Source organism: Ruditapes philippinarum, unplaced genomic scaffold (genome assembly GCF_026571515.1).
Source record: "Ruditapes philippinarum isolate M1 unplaced genomic scaffold, ASM2657151v2 ctg4105_1_1_1_1, whole genome shotgun sequence".
NCBI classification, from domain to species: Eukaryota; Metazoa; Mollusca; class Bivalvia; order Venerida; family Veneridae; genus Ruditapes; species Ruditapes philippinarum.
In genome coordinates this window covers 231,013-251,638 of record NW_026862381.1, presented here as the reverse complement: position 1 = coordinate 251,638, position 20,626 = coordinate 231,013, and the positions used below count along the sequence as shown (strand labels likewise).

Here is a 20,626-nt window from a genome sequence, read left to right as displayed (position 1 = left end):
ATCATAAAAATTCCCCTTATGGAAATTAAGCCAAAAAAATTGCTTTCATAAAAACAAACTGAAGAATAATTATGGAGGAGAAAATTAATTCAAGATTACTTACAAAGTCTATGAGAGAAGTATTTGTGTCCAAGTTGACTCCCCTTAAATTGTTTATATATGAAAAAGCGTCTTCTGTCGGTACAAACATGTTGACACCGGATGGCTGGGTAATCAAGGCCTGGAGGTCTGGTGACACTCTGTCGATAAGACGGTTGAATGTTCTGAAATAAGAAAAAAATGTTTTCTAGATGTCATTTATATTAAAAGAGACTCCTACTAATGTCTCAACGTATAAATTCTTATAAAGATTGATTTGGGCACTCAAAATGGGGACACTCAAACTGACAAAAAAAATGCCTAAGTGTGTAAAGAAAAATTTTCAGTACTGAATCAAACATCAACTTTTTGTGCAGTTTAAAACCAAATTTGAGTTAAAAAGTATTTAATATACACTTTAAATTTTTGGTCTTATTATACAAAAAAATTAATATTCTGGAAAAATGGAGTGATCGAATAATATGAAATTTGGCACACAAGCCATTACCTATGACTTTCATTACATTTTACATAGGTCTCGAAAAAAAAAAAAAAAATTCAGTCCACTATATGTTAAAAACCCTTGTTTGAGGACTTTTAAAATAATCTATCATGTCTAAACAAATGATTTGTTACGGTACATTTTATATTTTCTTATTCAAATGATAAAAGCAGTGTTTGGGTTTATCATAAGACTGGAAAAAACTTTCCGAAATTATTTGACATTAGTAGTATTATTAAATTAGTACAGTTATATAGAAATTATATAAACAACTTACGGGGCATCCTGGGAAATTTGTTCTCTAGCTGAGTTGTAAACGAACCCGAACATTCTGTCAATGATATGTATAACACCATTACGTACTGTAATATTTCCTCGCTCAATCATAGCTGTGACACCTCCACTCTTAACCAGAACTGAAATATCAAAATACATCTAACATATATCGGAATACCATTTTATATTTTCAGAAATAATGATTCTTACAAGCATTTCAAAATTCATAATATAAAGATGTATATGCATGTTTTTTGGTTTTGTTTTGGGTTTTACGTCACATCGACACAGTATAGGTCATATCGTGACGTTCCAGCTTTACTGGTGGAGAAAGACCGCAGGTGCCCTTTCGTGCATTATTTCAGGCATGAACAGGCACCCGAGTAGAACCACCGACGTTCCGTAAGCTAGCTGGATAGCTTCCTCACATGAAATAATTCAAAGTCCCTGTCGGGATTCGAACCCACAGTGGTGAGGGGCAAGTGGTTTAAAGTCAACGACCTTAACCACTCGGCCACGGTATATGCATGTAAAAAAAGTGCCACCCTCTTTAAGTCTTGAGCAGGTGCTAAGGGGCATGAGGGATTTTGCACTTATTCATAATCCCTTATAATATTCATGTAATGTGTAATGTTGTGATTAGTGCTTCCCAGGGATCACTTGTTTCCAGATTTTTGGTTTCGATCTCCCCATCACAAGCTTACAAACAAAGAAATACAAATGCTCTACAATCATGTAGAGCCAAACAGTTTCTTCAGCAACACTTTATAGTTGTCGGACATTATAACCTGTCATTTTGTCACATTAGCACAATCAGGAGTTAACTCCTATTAAATTGTTTAACGTTTATGCACTAAGGTTTGTTTGTTTAATTGGGTTTTACCTGCCATGAACACAATATAGGTCACATGGCCACGTTCCAGCATTACTCAGGTGGAGGAAGACCTCAGAACGCGAGACGCCTTAAATTACCTTCTGTCAAAGAGCAAGAATGGGCACCTAAGTAGAACAAGACTCAGGTGGCAGACCTCAGGAGCCCTATAGCTTCTGTGCATCTGAGGCCCGTATATGCACCTGAGTACGTTTCATAAGGTATCTCGATAAATGCACTGTGATGATTTATTTGTATAATATATCTAATAATCATAGCCTAGGACTATATTTTTTAACTTTAACGGTAGTTATAATTTTTTTACTGACAGGTTTAAAATGGCCTAGCATAAAATGCCGCTTCTATACCAGTGGAGCACCTAGACAAGGTTCATATTGGGATAAAGTCACTTACCACGCCCAGCATCTTGCCTCATAAACATTACACGAGATCCCGTGTAAGCCGTTTCATAACTCTCCTGATGTTCCACATACGACGTATAAACCACACGGTTCTTTATGTAATGCATTTTGAAATACTGAAAACGGAAATTAAACATTTGACTCACTGTGTACATTCAATCAATTGGCAACTTTTATAACTACACAAAATTCATTAAATATTATGAAGAAATCATATCTTTTATAAAACAAATCTTTTTAATGCTCATAGAATAATTAAATTGAGACTGAATAATTGCCAAATGAAAAGTTTACTTTAACTCATGAAATGGTCATATTTACCTAAATACTAGCATTTAGCTCATAATTAATATAAACAATAAAAACGAATATATTTTAAAAGAAAAGCAAAATTAATGAACTTTGCATATTTGATTACTGAGTATGATAAATTATGCAAGATATTTTTACAGGAGAAATATTATTTATATAAACACTTAGCCAGCTATTGAATATTCTTAAATGGACTTGTCCATCTTTCAATCTGGATAAAACCATTTATCTTTTTTAGGAAAATTTTGAAGATACATATTTTCCATCAATGACAATGAAAATATAAGAAAATGTGTTTGTTTTCTACGAAAATGGATTGTATACATCATACTTATAAAGTAACTTTCTTTTTACTTTTTAAATTCTTTAACAATATTCAAATTTAGACAAATTCATAAAATGATGGAAAATGTCTGAAATGGCTAAATTGGCAGAGTGCAATATAAAACCCTGTTTGTTGGCCTTTTTTGTTGAAACATAAAAGTAATAATCCATTGTCATTGAAATCAAACAGAATTTATATCTTATACATTTCAGAATGTTTCTGTATAAACAGGTGTCTGTGTTATTTCTCATGCTTTTGTTACTATTACATATAATTATATAACTATAAACAATATATTATAGCATTCAATCTTTGGTAAAGTATTAGAACATTCCAACTTTCAACCTGCCGGAAGCCTGGAACATGATCAACTTTTGTCATCAGTAAAGATCAGCCAGGCCTAAGGCCTGCACTTCCAACCAGTCTAATTAGGATCTTTTAACTGTTGCTAAATCTTGACCAATATTTGTATTTTGATATTGAAATCCCCTTAAACTTTGAATGGACTGTTCCAAATTCAAAGAAGGGCAAATCCATTACACAAATTCAGCAGGTATAGGCCAGTTTAAGCTGCTCCTCTATCAAATAAACTTTTACTTATATCATGATGCTTCACTCTTGTAAAACATTACTTACAATAATATAATATGCATGCAATATGACGAAATTTGAGTCTTTCTAATAGCATATAAATTCATTTGATATTTTTGGTAACATTTCATGGAAAGAATAATGCTATCCTTATTCTCCCAGTCATCATTTCTGACTTTTTCTGACTTTGTCAATGAAATTTACCGGGTTTTTTTTTGCCCATAATGTTTTTTTTTTTTTTAAAACTTTGAGGATGCAGTCACAAAATATCTGCTAAACAACTTATCAATTACGTTAAAAGAATCATCTTCATTATAAAATGCTTGACTGTATTATAATATATGTCTAAGATTAAAATGCAAAATTTAACATATTGAAAATAATTATGAAGAGGGGAGTCACAGGCAATAGGGAAGTCCAAATTTCAAAGCAGGGCAAGTTCATTTTACAGAACTTAGGGGGGTAAAGGTTAATTTGTCACATCACAGAAAGGGAGATAACTCATGCATCACAAACTATAGACATATTTACAAACATAGCTCACTGATCTACGATACATATCTACTTATATTATCTACACAAAAAACTAAAAGTATTTGGTATATATTATATAAATATTTGAACCCGGACACCATTAGATACATGTAATTTCGTAACTACATAATATAAATATAATTGTCAATAAATTTGATACAAGACTGTGAAACTATGTGTGTGTGTCAGTTAAATTAGCAAATTAATTTATAACCAGTTAACATTAAACATACACAATAGTAAATTATTTTGATTACTCGGAGCGCATTAAGTGTTTGTAAAAAGCAAATGCATGTATGGTGGCCTGAGTGAACTTTCATGTCAGCAAGATAACTTTTGTGTGTAAAACTTGTCGTACGCTCATGGCTGATTTATGAACGTACATAATTCATATTTAGTGTTATATCTCTTGATTATAAAGGAGAGACCGGCCTTAGGAGAATATAAAATCACACGGGCAGAAGACTATACAATTAATCATCACCCCATTTTTTTTATTAATACACTATCAAAACAAGACAAAGCGAACGCACAATTATTAATAGCTTAATATGTGATTTACTAAAAGTTCTGTGTGCAGAAGGTTTATGGGTTAGAAAGTACTATATTATGTACAATGAAAGAGAGAAAAGAGATTTTAGCGGTTGTTAAATTTAGTACTTAACAGGTTTTTGATAATGTTTGTGTTAAGGACCAATATGGATATAAAATGCTTGAAAATGCTTTAAAAGTATATTGTATAATATTGGATTACTTGATAAAAATGGTGTTTAGAATTATATTTTTATCATTATTATTAAATCCCCCCCCCCCCCCCTCCATAAATTACTTGATGAAACAGAATTTTTTATATTATACACACCGCCCAAACCCTCCCCATCCACCCCCCCCCCACCAAAAAAACAAAACAACAACAACACCTTTCTTTGGAACAATTAAGTACTCCGGACCACTATAATCAAGTTTGAAGGAAGACATTTAATATAGTTAGAATAACAAATTATAAAGAATTACATTTTTTTTAAAGTCTAAATTCTATATTTTGATGAAGTTATAATAATATATTTCAGAAAATTAAATGGGTACAACCCGACTTACACTGAATAAAGAATGGAATGGGCCAACAGCAATAATTATGTAAATAGACCTTGACAAGCTATTTTAACCCGTTATCATTAAAAATATTGATATCTATTAACTCAAATGGTAAAATATCTTAGTTGCGTGGGTTTCGAAGCATTTGAGATGGGTGAAAAATTGAAAATTACGTAAAGTTTGATAAGTAAAATATTTTCAATTTACATACAGTATGTAACATAATGTAAGAAAGCTAGCTTAGTAACAAGTTTGAGTAAAAGTGAAACAAAGATTGGTAAAGTTGGTTTATATACAATTGTGAGTGTCACACATATATCTGACATGTCTGATGTAAAGGTCATGGGGGTAAACATTATACAATTGCTTAATGCGAATGGGGTAAAACAGGGACAATGTATTGGTTGATACAATTCGCCACCTTAGTGCAGTAATGCTTTAACTCCTATCAAATTAAGATAACAACATTTTTGTTTTAAATGACCAAGGTGTTAAATTATGTGATGCCTAATAAACTGGAACATATGGATTGTTTAAGCTTCACTGTGAGAAAAACGCAAACTGGTTGTAAACCAAAGGTCCAAGGTTAAAACGTTGTAAACATTTTGATAATACATTGCATACCCTACAAATATTAACCGCCACATCTTATTAATATATAATATACATTTTATATTTTATTTTATATTTCCATGCAATTCTATAAACCCTAAACCCTATTGAAGACATTATAAGTACCCACATTCTAGCCCATATATTAAATCTCAAGCTTAGTCTTTATATATACATTACTATATAATAAATTATACAAACATGATTGACCCAGGATGCAATCTTATAACTTAATACTTGTATACAAATAATGCAATATGCAAAAAACTTATAAATCAAATTTCTTAATCTGTCAAAACACCGCCTTTTTTAGAGTGTTTATAGTCCAAAACATGACCTTGGTATTCAGTTATCAGAAAAAATATTGATTTGGTTCATAAGAAAAAAGAACAGCCTTAAACTTCCCATCGGGTCAATGACGGGGTTTTTATCTAATATTTTGTAAACAGAGTTTTGGTTTAGATAATTTTGTTTTAAGAGATTCTTTAAGAAAAGAATAAAAAGATAATGAAAAATACTTTTTTTACGAAGTTAGTGTAAATTAGGGTAAAAAATAAATGCAAAAATAAGTTTTGTGAATATAAAAACAAAGCAAAGCTTGTTACAATTGGTGTGCATTTTAAACCTGGTTGAGTATTTTTCACAAAAGGTCAGTGGGTCACATGAAAACGAAAGTTATTTTTAAATCTAGCCTAACGGTCAGACACTCACATTGGCCAACTCCTGCCCTTGTAGGCCTTGAATCTTCGAGGCTGGAATTTTTCTCAAAGCGTTCTCGCTTGGGAGGAAGAATGTAATTTTATCGGTCCTTGCTATGGGCGTAACAACGTCGAGGTAAAACCGACTATCTTGATATAGTTTGGCAGCAAGATCTCTCCAGGTTCTATAAATAGAAATGACAATGCCACATAAAGTTATCTCCCTTTAATTTAATTAAATACAGAGGAATGGCACAGAGTTTCTCCCTTTTCTCTGCATAACCCTGCCTGTGACTTGCAGACAAATCTACAAATTTCCATCTCAGTTAAGTGTTGCTAATCTCTCGGTCGTGCTGTGCTATCATATTTTATCTGAAAGCTAAATAAATTTGTAGCAACCTAAACCTTATTAAAAATTACTTACAATTATTTTCTAAGTCTCCGTAAAAAAATAATGTTGAAGCCTTATGTTTTGTAGTAATATTTTGTGACTGCATCCTCAAACTTAAGAGTATTAAAAAGGGCCACAACTCTTAACATGAACTGTAAGCAAGTGTAATGATCATAATTGATAAAAAAATCAAAGGAGTAATAATACCATAATAAAGATCTTAAGACAATGGGCTATAACTCTAAAAGCCTGAGGTAGCAAAAGCATAAAAGAAAGAAGAAAGGGCAACAACTCTTAACTTGTACATTCAATAAGTCCAGGGAATAGATAAACAATAACATCAAAGCCAAAGTAATATTATTATGAAAATTTTCAAACAAGGGACAACAACTCTAAAAACCTTAGGTAGAAATACAATAATTGAAAACAGAAGAAAGGGCAACAGCTCTTAACTTATACACTCAACTATTCTAGGGAATTAAATAGAAGCAAAGCAGTAATAATACCATAATAAAATCTCAAGACAAGGGACAATAACTCTAAACACCTTAGGTATCAATAACATTATAGAAAACAGAAGAAAGGGCAACAACTCTTAACTTAAACTGCCAAAGTATCCAAATAAGCTGTAGTAATATCATAAAAAGTGAAAATCTTAAGATAAGGGGCAATAACACTTAAAGCCTCGGGTAGCAATTACATAATAGAAAATGAAAGAAAAGGGCAATAACTCTTACAGATTTCTTGGACCAGATTTTATATTGCCCACTGCTTAGTTTCAAACTACTTACCAAACAAACTGTTCCAAATACAAAGCAAAAAAAGTCTTTTAGGTAATATTATACTTATTTGGCATTAGGCAAACTGGCTTATTTTGATGCTGAGCAATTCTGAATGGTAAGTTCCTTATATTTTATGATTAAAGTAATGTTTACATACTGTGCATGAATTATATGAAGGAATAGTTATTATTAAGGTTACTACTATTACATGCATGCAGTCACACTTAATATATACATAATACTGTATACAGTTTTGTTATTTTTTTGGAATAAGCTTTCCAATAATAATTCTTTGTGTTCTTTTCTGTTATGTTTATATATTAAGCATTCTATTTCTTATTCTTTGGGTTCATAAATATTTCAGCATCTATTCTTTTCTTGCTCTTTGAGTTCATTTTGTAGCTTTCTAGCTAAGTCTATTAAAATTCTAGCATTTACAATTAAAATTAGTCTTGGAAAACAATTTAGTTATAAACTTTTAAAAATAGTTTAATTTTTGGCCTTCAATTAAGTTTTGGAAATGTTAAAACAAGACATATCCCTATTTTTGTTTTATAAATATATAAAATAACACTATGTACTCTGAGCTAAAGGACTTGGAAGTTAATTGTTTAAATCTAACCATCTGTGCAAAATATCTTTACTTTGATGTGAACCACATTAAGATAATAAAATTTATTACCGATTGAAATATTTTGTGGGAAATTTTTGTGATTATCAAAACTGAAACTCACAGATATAAGAAGGAAAAAGAGAAGACATCAACTGGCTACAAGATAAATGAGTTAAATTCCATAATTAAATTTCATGTTTTCAGATATCCAAATTTTAAAAAGATAAAGTTACTGCTGGATTAAGATTGTATAAATCATATATATTATGGTACACAAAGTAAATGGTCTGTCAGAATGGTTAAATTGGACAGTTAAAAATAGATAAATGGCTTTAAGATGGCTTAATACATTGTATATATTCCAAATATTTGATTGTCGGACACTGATTATCAATTTGATCCACAAACTTTGGAATATACATTATACATAAATTTACAAACAACATCAAATAATGCTTCAACCTTTCTTAATGCTTACCTAAATATCTATTTTAAAATGGACTTGTCAAACTTTCTATCTGGACTTCATCATTTAACATCATTTTAAGAGAAATTTTCAAACTATGTACTAACTGAATAGCAAACTGAAATTTTACCTAAAAATGGTACAAGTTTTGTGTGGTCTGGTAGTGTTGGGGGCTGTGTTTTATGAACATCGCCTAACAATGCCATGTTTAGCTTAAATTCTCATTTCCAAAGCTTATGAGATAAAGAAAAACATTTTTGTTCTCATTTTTATAGATGGGACAAGTCCATTAAAGATATTCATCATTGTAAGGGCTAAGAAAGGTAAGCAGAGGTGTCATAGGGTTGTTTCCATTTCATGTTAATAATTATATCAATAATTAAATGTAAAATGTGTTTTCAATAAATATATCAAGTCAAACTTGAGGCTCATAGGGAAGACTGGGCTTGCCTAACTATGTTGCCTCTTTAAATAAAGTCTTTATTATTATTATTATTATTATTATTATTCTCAACATCATCGTTTCATTTAAAGTCCTTTAACTAAAGTTGTCCTTAATCCGGTTTTAATAAGTTCATTTAATATATAATATGTAAAACACATGAAAAATCGGCATGCCGCAGCCGAAACTTGTATTAACATGATATGGAAACATCACTATAACATGAGCATAAAACATAAAATTAGGTCAATCTATAAATGGCCGTAACATAATCCCTGGTTCATTTCACAAACTTACGTTCGCCAGCTCTCTACCATTTAAACTCGACAGTTTCGAGTTCGGAATTTTACGTAAAGCATTCTCTGACGGTAAAAAGAACGTCACCCTGTCGTTGGTGCTGATCGGAGAGATTACCGACGTGAAATATTCTCCATATATCCTCTCGGCTAATTGCATTATTGTACTGTAAATGACATTATTGTTTTAATACTGTAAACAAAATATACATTTTAATCTATATATAGAAATAAAACACTGCAATGTAATTCGCAGCAAAGTGCCAATTAAAGCATCAAATTCTTAAAGGGACATCACTCCAGTTAGATATTTTGAGATGACAGCACCAGAAGTATCTATTTGATATTTATGTACTATCCAAATGTAAGTGTAGATTTTAAGTAACAAATGAGTGAAAATATATTCCTGGCTCCCTTTTCCCTATTTAATTATTTAATTTGTGAAGAGTGCTTAACAGCTTTTAACTAAAATTAGACAGCCTAATATAATACAGAATACGTTTTTCAACTTAATTCTGAGTATAGGATTTATTGTCATGCTTTGGATAAAATTGTCTTTCCAATTTTAAGTTTATAAAGCTAAGTCTTAATAATATCTAATAAAATATTTTCATGAAATTTATTAATGGTACAATTTACCATAGATTTATTGTTGATTCTCAAAAGAACTGAAACACAGAATGTCTCTGTTATTCAACACACATTAATAATTTGTACATAAACAGAATAAAATGTTCAGGTACAAATTATAATAACTATGCTGCTATAATTGTGAGTAGGTTTTTAACTGTTTAACTATAAGAACCCATTTCTTCCAAACAAAAATTGTGAAAAATAACATTTCATTGAATTTTGTAAACTGCAGTCAGCAGATATATTCTTTATTAAGCTTTATACAATTCAAGTGCTCCATGTATGTAACAAACTTAAATTTTATGTTAAAAGGCCTTTAGACTGCAGTGGAGTTCCTGCCTTTCTTCATCATTTTGGGACATAGACAATGTAAAATAAAGATATAAAAGAATCACACAGTGCTATAAGAATCTTACACTGGCTGCTGGTACAGACCGCAATATCAAGCTTGATGGTAACTGTTCAAAGCGGTCAATGCAGCTCTGTCGAGTTTCCACTAAACAGTTACTTAAGAGCTGGATATTCCCTTCTGAACCGACAACCGGTGTTTGATTCTTTTTCTTGCATATTACATGTCAATTATTTTCGGAACAGAATTTATGAAAATTGGTGTAAAGGGTAGATTATCCCATCTGATATGCAAGAAATAGTGACATTGCATTGACAATTTTACACTCACTGTGCAGCATTGAGAAAATAAAAATTTTAACTTTAAATGCACCGGCAGAATTTTGGAATGTACCTTCTTAAAGGCCTTAGTAAGTTATTTTGCAATGTACTTTCTTTAAGGGCCATTAATGAGTGTAAAATTACAAATTCTACATAAAAAACTTACGTGGTTTGAATTGTCGGGTCGTCCGGTTCCATCAACCATTGGTATACATTAGAATCGCTGATTGGACTCAACGGCCGATCTAACACGTGGATTATTCCGTTACTAGCTTGCAACTGTTCCCGGATAATCATTGCTCCGTTAACATAGGTGGCGCTACTTCCCGTGGTACTACCAGGATTCTGTGGACAGAAATACAAACTTCTTAAATGTCTGCTATACTAAGAGAGGATATTGTATGAGTATAAGTTTAATACTGAATTTATAGATCGAGTTGAATAGATATATAATTTGCGAGCCTTTGGCAAGCATAATATTATTTCATTCAAAGAGTTCAATAAATTCAGACAAGAGTTTCTAAAAAAGCTTTTCAAGCTTCCTACTCAATCCGTTGTATTTATCATTTGTCAATTATCATGTAAATGTAATGTTTATAAATAAAATATTGTTTAAACTAAATTCAGTAATGAACTTACACAAATTTAATATTCTATTTATCACAATACCCAAAATAAAGATCGTTTGAAATGAAAAAGAAACATTTTTATTGAAGCGCCTATAGCATAACACATTTAGGACGATCGTCTTAACGCTATGTTTGTGTAAAGAAAATGACATCATGTCAAAATATATATGCACGGACGTGCAATACCATTTTTATGGAGTCACAAAAGCGGCACGGGTATGGGATAAATTATACTTGTTCGCCAGCATGGGTAGAGAGATTAAACAACGGTGATGGCTGATGAATTTAGGCGGGGCTTAACAGCTAGCTATTATAATGATCTCTCCAAAAAATATTCATGAGGATCTTTAATCCTTCATTAGTTGATACTTTTGTACATTAATTTTGCTGAGAGTTAAACATAAAATCAGTTAAAATATGTGTCTGTTGCCAATAATAAATGCAATATTCTATGTTGACAAAAATGTTATAATATAAATTACACACCCTTAAGATCAATACAGTAATACTTTTATATTACTTTATTATATTATGATAAATCAATATAATGAAGGGCCATCATAAAAGTGACAATAATTTGGAGATACACGTTTCATGTACATAAAAAGTACACCTTATCAGTGTTGCATCTAGGCCGCGCGATTGCGCGATTTGCGCATATTTTATGCAGATCGCGCATTTTAATGAAGTCAACGCGCGCCAAGTCGCGCATCTGACAATTTTTTAACTTTATTCAGTTTATCTTCATCGTGTCTTGAAAGCTTCAGCCATGTTTGTTTTCACTTGTGGTAATGACTAAAGTACGTACTAAAAAGCGTGTAGCAGCCGACTGGGTCATCTCGCGTGTGTTTTGTAGTATTCGTCAATATTTTATTTTTTCTACTTCCGTTTTTGAGCGGACGATAGCTGTCAAAAATGCCTGAACGTAAAATAAATGAATTCTTTTCGATAAGTCATAGTGTAAGGTAAATGTATGTCCCCCACATTTTTTTCAAGTCCCCCACATTTTTCAGTTGAGTGGGGGACAATCCCCCATAATTTGGAAATTCTAGATGCAACACTGCCTTATACTTGATAAAGCTGATCAAGTATTTAATATAGATAGGTTATTTTTTAGTTCATAGGGTATTTATATTTTATCATTGCAATATATCGTCACTTTACTGCAGTAACAGATTTAAACACCTATTAAAATTAATTGGGGATTCAGACTGGCATTGACATTTTTTGCTTTTTCATGATATTATACATATGTGTTTTATTGTACCACAGGTGCTCAGTGTGTTGACTGGTCTGACTCTGCCAAAGAAACAAAAGACAAATAAAAGATACATATATATTTATAATATGTATATTTTTTTATAAATTTTTGTTTGCCATAGTGGCCAATCAACAGGCTGAATACCAGTTTGCATACAAGCACATTACTAAAACTGGTTGTTAAGTGTCTGGTATTTCATATTGCCAATATGCCAAACATTATAGAAGTACACAAAAATTTCACAGAAAATCTTACCCAATATACTCTGTTTCTTTTATTTATAAACAATTCCTTGCCGTTGATGGACTGCTGTGTGGAGGAATCCCGTAACTGATCTACACTTATACGACTTTCCACTGAAAATGGAAAAATAACTTATGATAATTTACAAAAATCAAATGATCAATAAATGGATGCTTCATTCTACCGTAATTGTAACAGTAAACATTTTTTTATGAACGGTTTGTTTGGTTTCCTATATTGTCATCTAAGAGCTGTCTCTTTGATCCAGGGCCATCCTTAAAAAATGTTTGTTTGCAGTAACCCGACCCAGAATTTTCAAGGTAGGTTTTTTTTGTTTTTTTTTATTGAACTGTACTCCCAAATAAACATGGAATTTCAAAATGCTGGACAAAATATGCTTTGATAATCTGGTAACAATTAATAAATTGATAACTGAATTCTAATTTATTAAGACCTAAACATTTTATTTCTTCTATTAACCTTTAAAAGAACGAAAACAAAGCACAAGTCATAATTTTCTCATTCAAAAAAAAATTTTTTATTCAGACCATGAAAAAAAATTTTGAGTAGGGGCAAATTTTGTGAGTCGGTCACGTTACTGCAAACAAACATTTTTTAGGGATGGCCCAGTGCAAAGTATATTGATGATGCATTGATATTGGATGAAAAATATCACTGATCTTTTGATAAATTAACTCTTAATTTCTTGTATACAATTCACTTTCATACCTCTTTAAATGACTTTAAGAAAATACATGTTCTGTTCATACAAACGTTACAATTGCCATCTGTTTGCAATTGATTTTCTTCTGCCCAGTTTTTGTCATCATTGCTAAGAAATGTCTCCATTAAATGTAACAACAGCTTAGTGTCAGACATGGAAACCTGCTTTTGTGTTTGTTTTGAGTGAATTTTCATAATTTATAGACATTTTAAATGTGTATCAATTAATAGGAATTTTACGGTAGTTATATGATCATACTTACATGTGTACGTCTGTACGTATTCTCTTTTTTCATCCAGAGTGAGGCTCATGAGTCTCGAGCGCTCGGATGACGGCATCGTATAGGTATATGCCGTGTCATTGAAGGCGAATACCGTCAACACACCAGAACCACTGTACAACCCCGGGAACGTCTCTCTACACCAGGATGCGAACTGAAATATACATATTTCTATTATAAGTTGTTATACATATTATATAAACTCTAATGGGCAATACTAATATATCTGGATATAAATACATGTAACATGATGTTCTTGACTCAACCTTATATCTCAGGTATTAAATTGGCCAGAAACTGACACAGAATATGCACTGACAAATGAAAATTATGAAATTTGAGATAGCGTCCTAGAGAAATGTTCTCTGTTCCATACAATTTTTTTAGCTTAAAGCCCCATCAAAGAAAAACTTTATGTTAATTCTAAGAACTTCTTAAAGAAGGTTACATTTTTTTTATTTGATCTTCATCAAACTTTGTCAGAATGATAATCTCAATGAAATCTTGGATGAGTTCATGCATGCAGCTTTAAGTTTGACAAATGATAGATGGATGTCTTCCACTCAGTGTTCAAATTCATATAATGAAGACATTGAATTATGCTTTAACCAGTACACTGCTGGAACTAGTTGTGTTAAACCTGATTGCCACTAGAATAGAGCCAGGCCAGCCTGCACATTCTACGCTCTTTACATGTACTGTTAATTAGAATATGAATTTTGAATTTAGATACTGAAATCCCCTAAAAAAATGGAATGAACTGATTCACTAACACAACAGGGCTAATCAATTATATTTAGAATTCAGGGGGTAAAGAATTAAACCATCCCGTGTCTTATTTCTGTATGGGTTTAATATTGCCAATCTTAAAATTACAATTTTCTTACAACGCAGTATGCAAAAAGTGTTATAAATGACCTTCAATACATTGATCCAATGAAAGAGATCACAGTCAAAATGAATCAAGATTAGATGTATTAGTATTCACATACATTTAAATCATCTTCATATACAAGGTTTTATCAAGTGTGTAAAGATCATGCATACTAATGTGATATGACTGTGAATATTGAATAACTTAAAATTTTAAACTATGTAAAAAAAAGCATTTGGATTCTACGGCCTCTTTACTAACCCCCCCCCCTTTGAAGATGAAAGGCAGTCAAATTTCTATTTTTTAATGGATTTTAATTTCAGGCACCAATACAGGGGGGTTTTTTGTTGTTGTTTTTGTGGGAGGACGGTCACAAAATTTGACAATCCAAAAGGGGGTATAACAGTTTTTGTGTTTGTGGGGGGGGGGGGGGGGGGGGGGGTTCGCAAAATTTTGACAATCCAGAGGGTATGACAGTGAACTAATTTTCCAGAAGTAGTTGTGAGTGTAATTATTTTTTTTTTCAATAATTTCTGTGTGATTTTCACACAAAAAACTCAAGTTATATAAGATTTTATGCTTATAAACAGCAATCAAAATGAAAAGTCTCAGCATGCAGCCAATCAAAAAGGGGACATGACTATAAGACCCCAGTCAATCAACTATTTATTTTTTTCTTAAGTTAAGTTGCCTCATAAACTTAAGGAAGGTTAAGATTTATAATCTACATTTTTAGCTTTTAATTTAAATCAGCTTTATCATATAGTTCAGGGTTTTCATTATTATTACTGATTGGCGATCCATATCATCGGCTGAAATGCAATTAAAATCAGTTGTATTTTCAGCCTAGTATACTGATTTAATTATCCCCCTTGACCCTTGACCAAATCAGTTGTTTTTGTTGGCACATCTGTTACACCTCAGATAAAAATAAAAACATGTAGTTAATTGTTTCTAATCAGTTAATTACACTGAAATGTTGAAATAGGTCAATTTCTAATATTGATAAATTAAAACTTTTGTATTACTTAGCTAATTACTTGTTTAATTTATAATATGATTATTTATTATTATAAAGTAATTGTTTCAATGTATGAAGGACATAGACTTTAAAATTTCTGTTATATTTAATATTTTAATATGTCAGAGTATGAATTTAACCTAAGTATGTAAAATTATAAATTAACTTTATTATCTTTTAAATCTATCTATGTTTTACCCTGAAATGAATGAGTTAAAGTAAAAAAAAACATCATAAAATGTATAAATTAAATTATATTATTATGTATATCATGCATGAGTATATTACTTATTCAACCATTTCGCCTAACTATAAAAATTTTAACATGAATTAAAATTTAATACACTATAGACCAGTGATTTTCCCCCTTATATAACATAGGCCTTTAAAAGGCCTCTTCCCAACAGAAATTTCTCTAAAGATAATTCAGTTTTCCCTTACACCAGATGTTTTTACTTCTCAAATTTAAGTTTCCTTACTTTTAGCCCTAATTATTCCAATTATCAACAGGCTAATTAATGTAATAAATTGTTTCCAATTAAGTGAGAACACCCATTACAGACATTATTTTCAAACTGCACAGAATTAAATGTATCAATATAGAAATTATATTTAATTATTTTTATTTATTTGTTAATGTATTATCACCTGAAAAAGGAAATGTTTTAACAAACTTTACCCAATTTCCCCAATTATAACATAGGCAAAAGCTTTTAAAAAGATTAAATCTTTAGCTTACAGTTTATTAATTTATTAAGTTTATTTATTTAATAAAGTCTAATCTTTACATGTAGACATGTAAATATAATATGAGCCGTGTCACGACAAAACCAACATAATGGGTTTGCGACTAGCATGGACCAGACCAGCCTGCGCATCAACGCAGTCTGATCAGGATCCACGCTGTTCGCTATCGGTTTCTCTACTTGTTATATAGTTTGTAAGCGAACAGCATGGATCCTGATCAGACTATGCGGATGCACAGGCAGGTGACCTGGATCCATGCTGGTCGCAAACCCATTATGTTGGTTTTGTCGTGACGCGGCTCATATACTACATAAAATACAAAAATAAAATACATGAAACGCCATTCTAAACAGAATTACAAGATACTGTTTACAACTGGGTTATTTATAATCTATTGTCATAGATTGTTTACTACAATATACTATTTACTTAAGATAACATTAATAATAAATTTATACTAGTAATGACAGACAAGATTGATTTCAATATCCCCCTAGATCAGTGACCTCATCGAAATCCCATATATATTGGCATTTTGAAAAGAGTTTAACTTAATCAAGAGTTTTAAAAACCTAAATATAGACCCTGCATATGTTACATTATATATGACACAATATAATAAAACAATTTTGATATATTTGTTAAAGATATATTATGCTTAAATTTGATATTAGAAAATATTGTTAATTGCTACAGTCAGTCTGTTTGTAAATACAGAATAAAGTCAAAACATGTTTAGATTATATTATATAAACATGTTTTGGCTTCACACAATGTAGATATAAACAGTGTTTATAATTCTACATGCTATAGGTGGTCACAATATGAATATATAGTGACATTTAAAGAACTTGCAATTTTAAAAGAAAAGACCAATTTTACTTGTTGTCAATACATAATTATATTTTGCATTTGATTTCTTTAGGAATGACGCATCTTGTTCTTGAATTTGACCCTATATAAAGATTACCAACCTGTCATAAGAAAAATTTTCTTACAAATTAAATGAAGAGTTCAATTAACCAAACATTTAACTTTTGTCCTATTTGACAAATATGATGTGTTGTCAGTGTTTCCCACCAAAAAAACCCTCAATTTTGGGGTTGGGTCATGTTCCCAACATGCTGAGAATCCACTTTACATTCTATATACTCATTCTGTTTCAATAGTAAATAGGAAAAAAATATTAAATGTATAAATAACATAACAATAAATTTATTGCCATTTTAAAACAAGGGCAATAACTCTTGTAATTTAATTTAATATACATTTATTGATACCATAGCCCATAGATGATTATAAAAGGTCAGCAAAAATATTATATAAGATAAACAAAATTATTCTTATTTGGTATTGTAGAAAGAACTACAACTATTACGGGTAAATTGATGACTAAAATACAATGAATGACTCAAATAGGTATTTTGTTGTCAGGTATTAGTCAAAATTGATAACTTATATGACAGATTGTCAAACGTTATACAATATTACCGCATCTAGTCAACGTCAAAGCATAGCTTGACAACTGAATTAGCGCGCGTGAAAAATCCAGGTGTATTTGTGACATCCGATTTCGCGACATAAATATATAAATTACTCTTCTGCAATTGGGCATGATTTGTATACTAGAACAAAGTAAAAGCAATATGGAAACAATTCTTTCAGTTCTTTTTGTCTATCATAATTAAGTAATGATAAATAAAAATTAGCAACGCTTCCGTAAATAACTTCGGTCACTGTCCGGAGATTTCAAAAGTTTTTGAAAACTGCGTCAGGTAATTATTTGCAATTCATTGGATAAATCTTTTTAATTCTTACCGTTTTAAGTCCATTTGTATTTGTCATAACATCAAGAATTGTTCCGCGACTAACTTGAGCAGAACACACACCAAAAACAGTTAATAAAACTAGAATCCTGCGTAAATAGTTAATATCCGCCATGATTGTTTACTCCTATGGCCGTTACCTGTATTAAACTTGACCTACATTCGACGCTGGTTACCTGATTTATCGACGCGACAGGTAGTCCATATATGGGCTAGGTAACAGCGAAAGATAGTTGATTGGTGAATCATTGAGCCAAAGAATATACTAGCATTTTCCCTTAAATTATATTTAAAATTGCAATAATATAATTATAATTAGCTACAGCACGGATTTATATTATATGTAATATAAATCCGTGGCTACAGTACAGTAAAGTACTGTATGTTTAAAAAAAAACACATCACTTTTATACAATTGCAATTAATTATTAAAGCTGTCCAATATGGTCCAAAGGCCTTATTATATATGTGTATATTATTCAAATTTTTACCAAATGTATAAATAAATCAAAAAAATATTTATACATGACAGATACATTGTTCTTACATAGATGGAAAAAATACGTATATATATAATTATACAATAGTAAATAGTAAATAAATATACTCAGAATTAAATTAAACAACCAGTTTTTGTGCGATTATTGCGATCATGGATAATAAAAGTTACGAGCTGAATTTTTTTTTAATTTTGGGGTATTTTGCACATTTGAAATGACTAACGTTCTGTAAAAAAGAAGAAAAAAAATGAATCAGCGGATGAAATTTAGGACACATATTACTTATTTGTCCAGCCAGGTATATACATAGTATATGCACGAAAAAAATTCCAAAAGTTTATTAGCCCCTTTATTAACATTTTTCTTTTGTCTCGTGCGGCAATATATAATGTCACAGTGGTCGATCTCTGTAGGCACTTAACTTTATAAAACTGTGTCCGAATGCTTCAGTTGAGTCACTTTAAAGCTACATGCCTTCAGATGAGTCAAAATAATTCAATAAAATCAAACTTGAGGAAAATGTAATAAGATAAGATGTAAGGAAAAGTAAAAAAAATCAAGATTCAAGTAATATTTTACAAATTATGTGCGATTAATGACTGATTTTCTTTAGTATTTATAACTATATGTCTACAGCGTTACTAACGCAGTAAAGGCTATATATGCATATTTTGACCACGTTTTGGTAATTAACTTGGTTTGTGAGTGCCATTGATAATGCGTAAATTGCTTTCTTTTGGTAACTGCACAATATTACACATTCAAATACATTTTCAAAATTTTCATGAAAATAAGTATGAATCTGGAGGCGTGCTGCTTTAATGAACATATTATATTTTTTATTCTTGCATCTCAGACAGGATTATCTACCGTTTACACCGGTGCTAGAATAATAATATCTGTCATATTTTGCGGTTCGGATCGGAATATCCGTCCCGAGGTGACCCGCCCATTGGGCGGTAACGAGGCTTGCCGAGTTACCGCCCATGGGCGGGTGACCGAGGGACGGATATTCCGATCCGAACCGCAAACATATGTCAGATATTTTTTCTTGCATATTCTACCATATTCCATTATATTTTAAATTCTTTATCTTTATTTTCAATGAAAATTTATATCATTACAACCGTAACTACTTTCATTCAACAGCGTATGAATTACAAAATCATTCATAACGGTAAAATGACATCATCTTTATCGTGCCATTGCACAGCACGCGACTCATCTGGAACCCCCATGCCAGATGAAATTTCCGGCATGGGCAAAACTAACGGAAACGCCAGTCTGATATGCAAGAAAACTCTGTCTTACACCCCCATGTAAGACAAGTCGCGTGCTTTAAATGACGTCATTGACGCGCGCCTTTTATGAATGAATCGCGTTCTTAGGATGACGTCATTTTCCCGTTATGAATGAAGTTGTAAGTTCATACGCTACTATAAGATAAAAGTGCGTAAAGAGAATATCAGTTTTCATAATTTCTGTTCCGAAAATAATTGACATGTAATATGCAAGAAAAAGAATCAAACACCGGCTGTTGGTACAGACAAGAATATCTAGCTCTCAGGTTACTGTTTAGCGGAAACTCGGCAGAGCCTCGTTACCGCTGTAAACAGTTACCCTCGAGCTAGATATTCCGGTCTGTACCGGCAGCCGGTGTAAGATTCTTATATCACTACAACAGTATTATTAAAAATATTGATTGGGCTAAATCTTATAATTATTTCAATAAATCTTCTTTTTTTTTATTCTTGCAACAACTTTGAATATATTCGTGCATATTTTTCTTTTTTAAATTATGACGAATGCAAAACCACAAACAAAATACATAAATTATAGCAAAATTTTCGGGGGAAAGTTTGGTGAATTCTCTTATCAATGGGCGAAGAGGATATATCATCTTAAAATGTAAT

General features: G+C 31.3%; 1 protein-coding gene across 1 annotated transcript in view; it reads right to left on the bottom strand.

Annotated features, from left to right (window-relative positions):
* LOC132718932 (fasciclin-1-like) overlaps positions 1 to 18,375 on the bottom strand; it is a 31,222-nt gene extending 12,847 nt beyond the window's left edge. The window contains exons 1-10 of the mRNA XM_060702637.1: positions 18,206 to 18,375; positions 13,728 to 13,899; positions 12,754 to 12,854; positions 10,775 to 10,953; positions 9,308 to 9,473; positions 6,822 to 6,859; positions 6,330 to 6,501; positions 2,142 to 2,265; positions 858 to 996; positions 104 to 263 (exon numbers count right to left, since the gene is read on the bottom strand). Of these exons, the coding sequence (XP_060558620.1) occupies positions 104 to 263; positions 858 to 996; positions 2,142 to 2,265; positions 6,330 to 6,501; positions 6,822 to 6,859; positions 9,308 to 9,473; positions 10,775 to 10,953; positions 12,754 to 12,854; positions 13,728 to 13,899; positions 18,206 to 18,328 (1,374 nt within the window). The 5' untranslated portion in view covers positions 18,329 to 18,375. The remainder of the gene's footprint in view (positions 1 to 103; positions 264 to 857; positions 997 to 2,141; positions 2,266 to 6,329; positions 6,502 to 6,821; positions 6,860 to 9,307; positions 9,474 to 10,774; positions 10,954 to 12,753; positions 12,855 to 13,727; positions 13,900 to 18,205) is intronic.
* Positions 18,376 to 20,626: the final 2,251 nt, after the last annotated feature.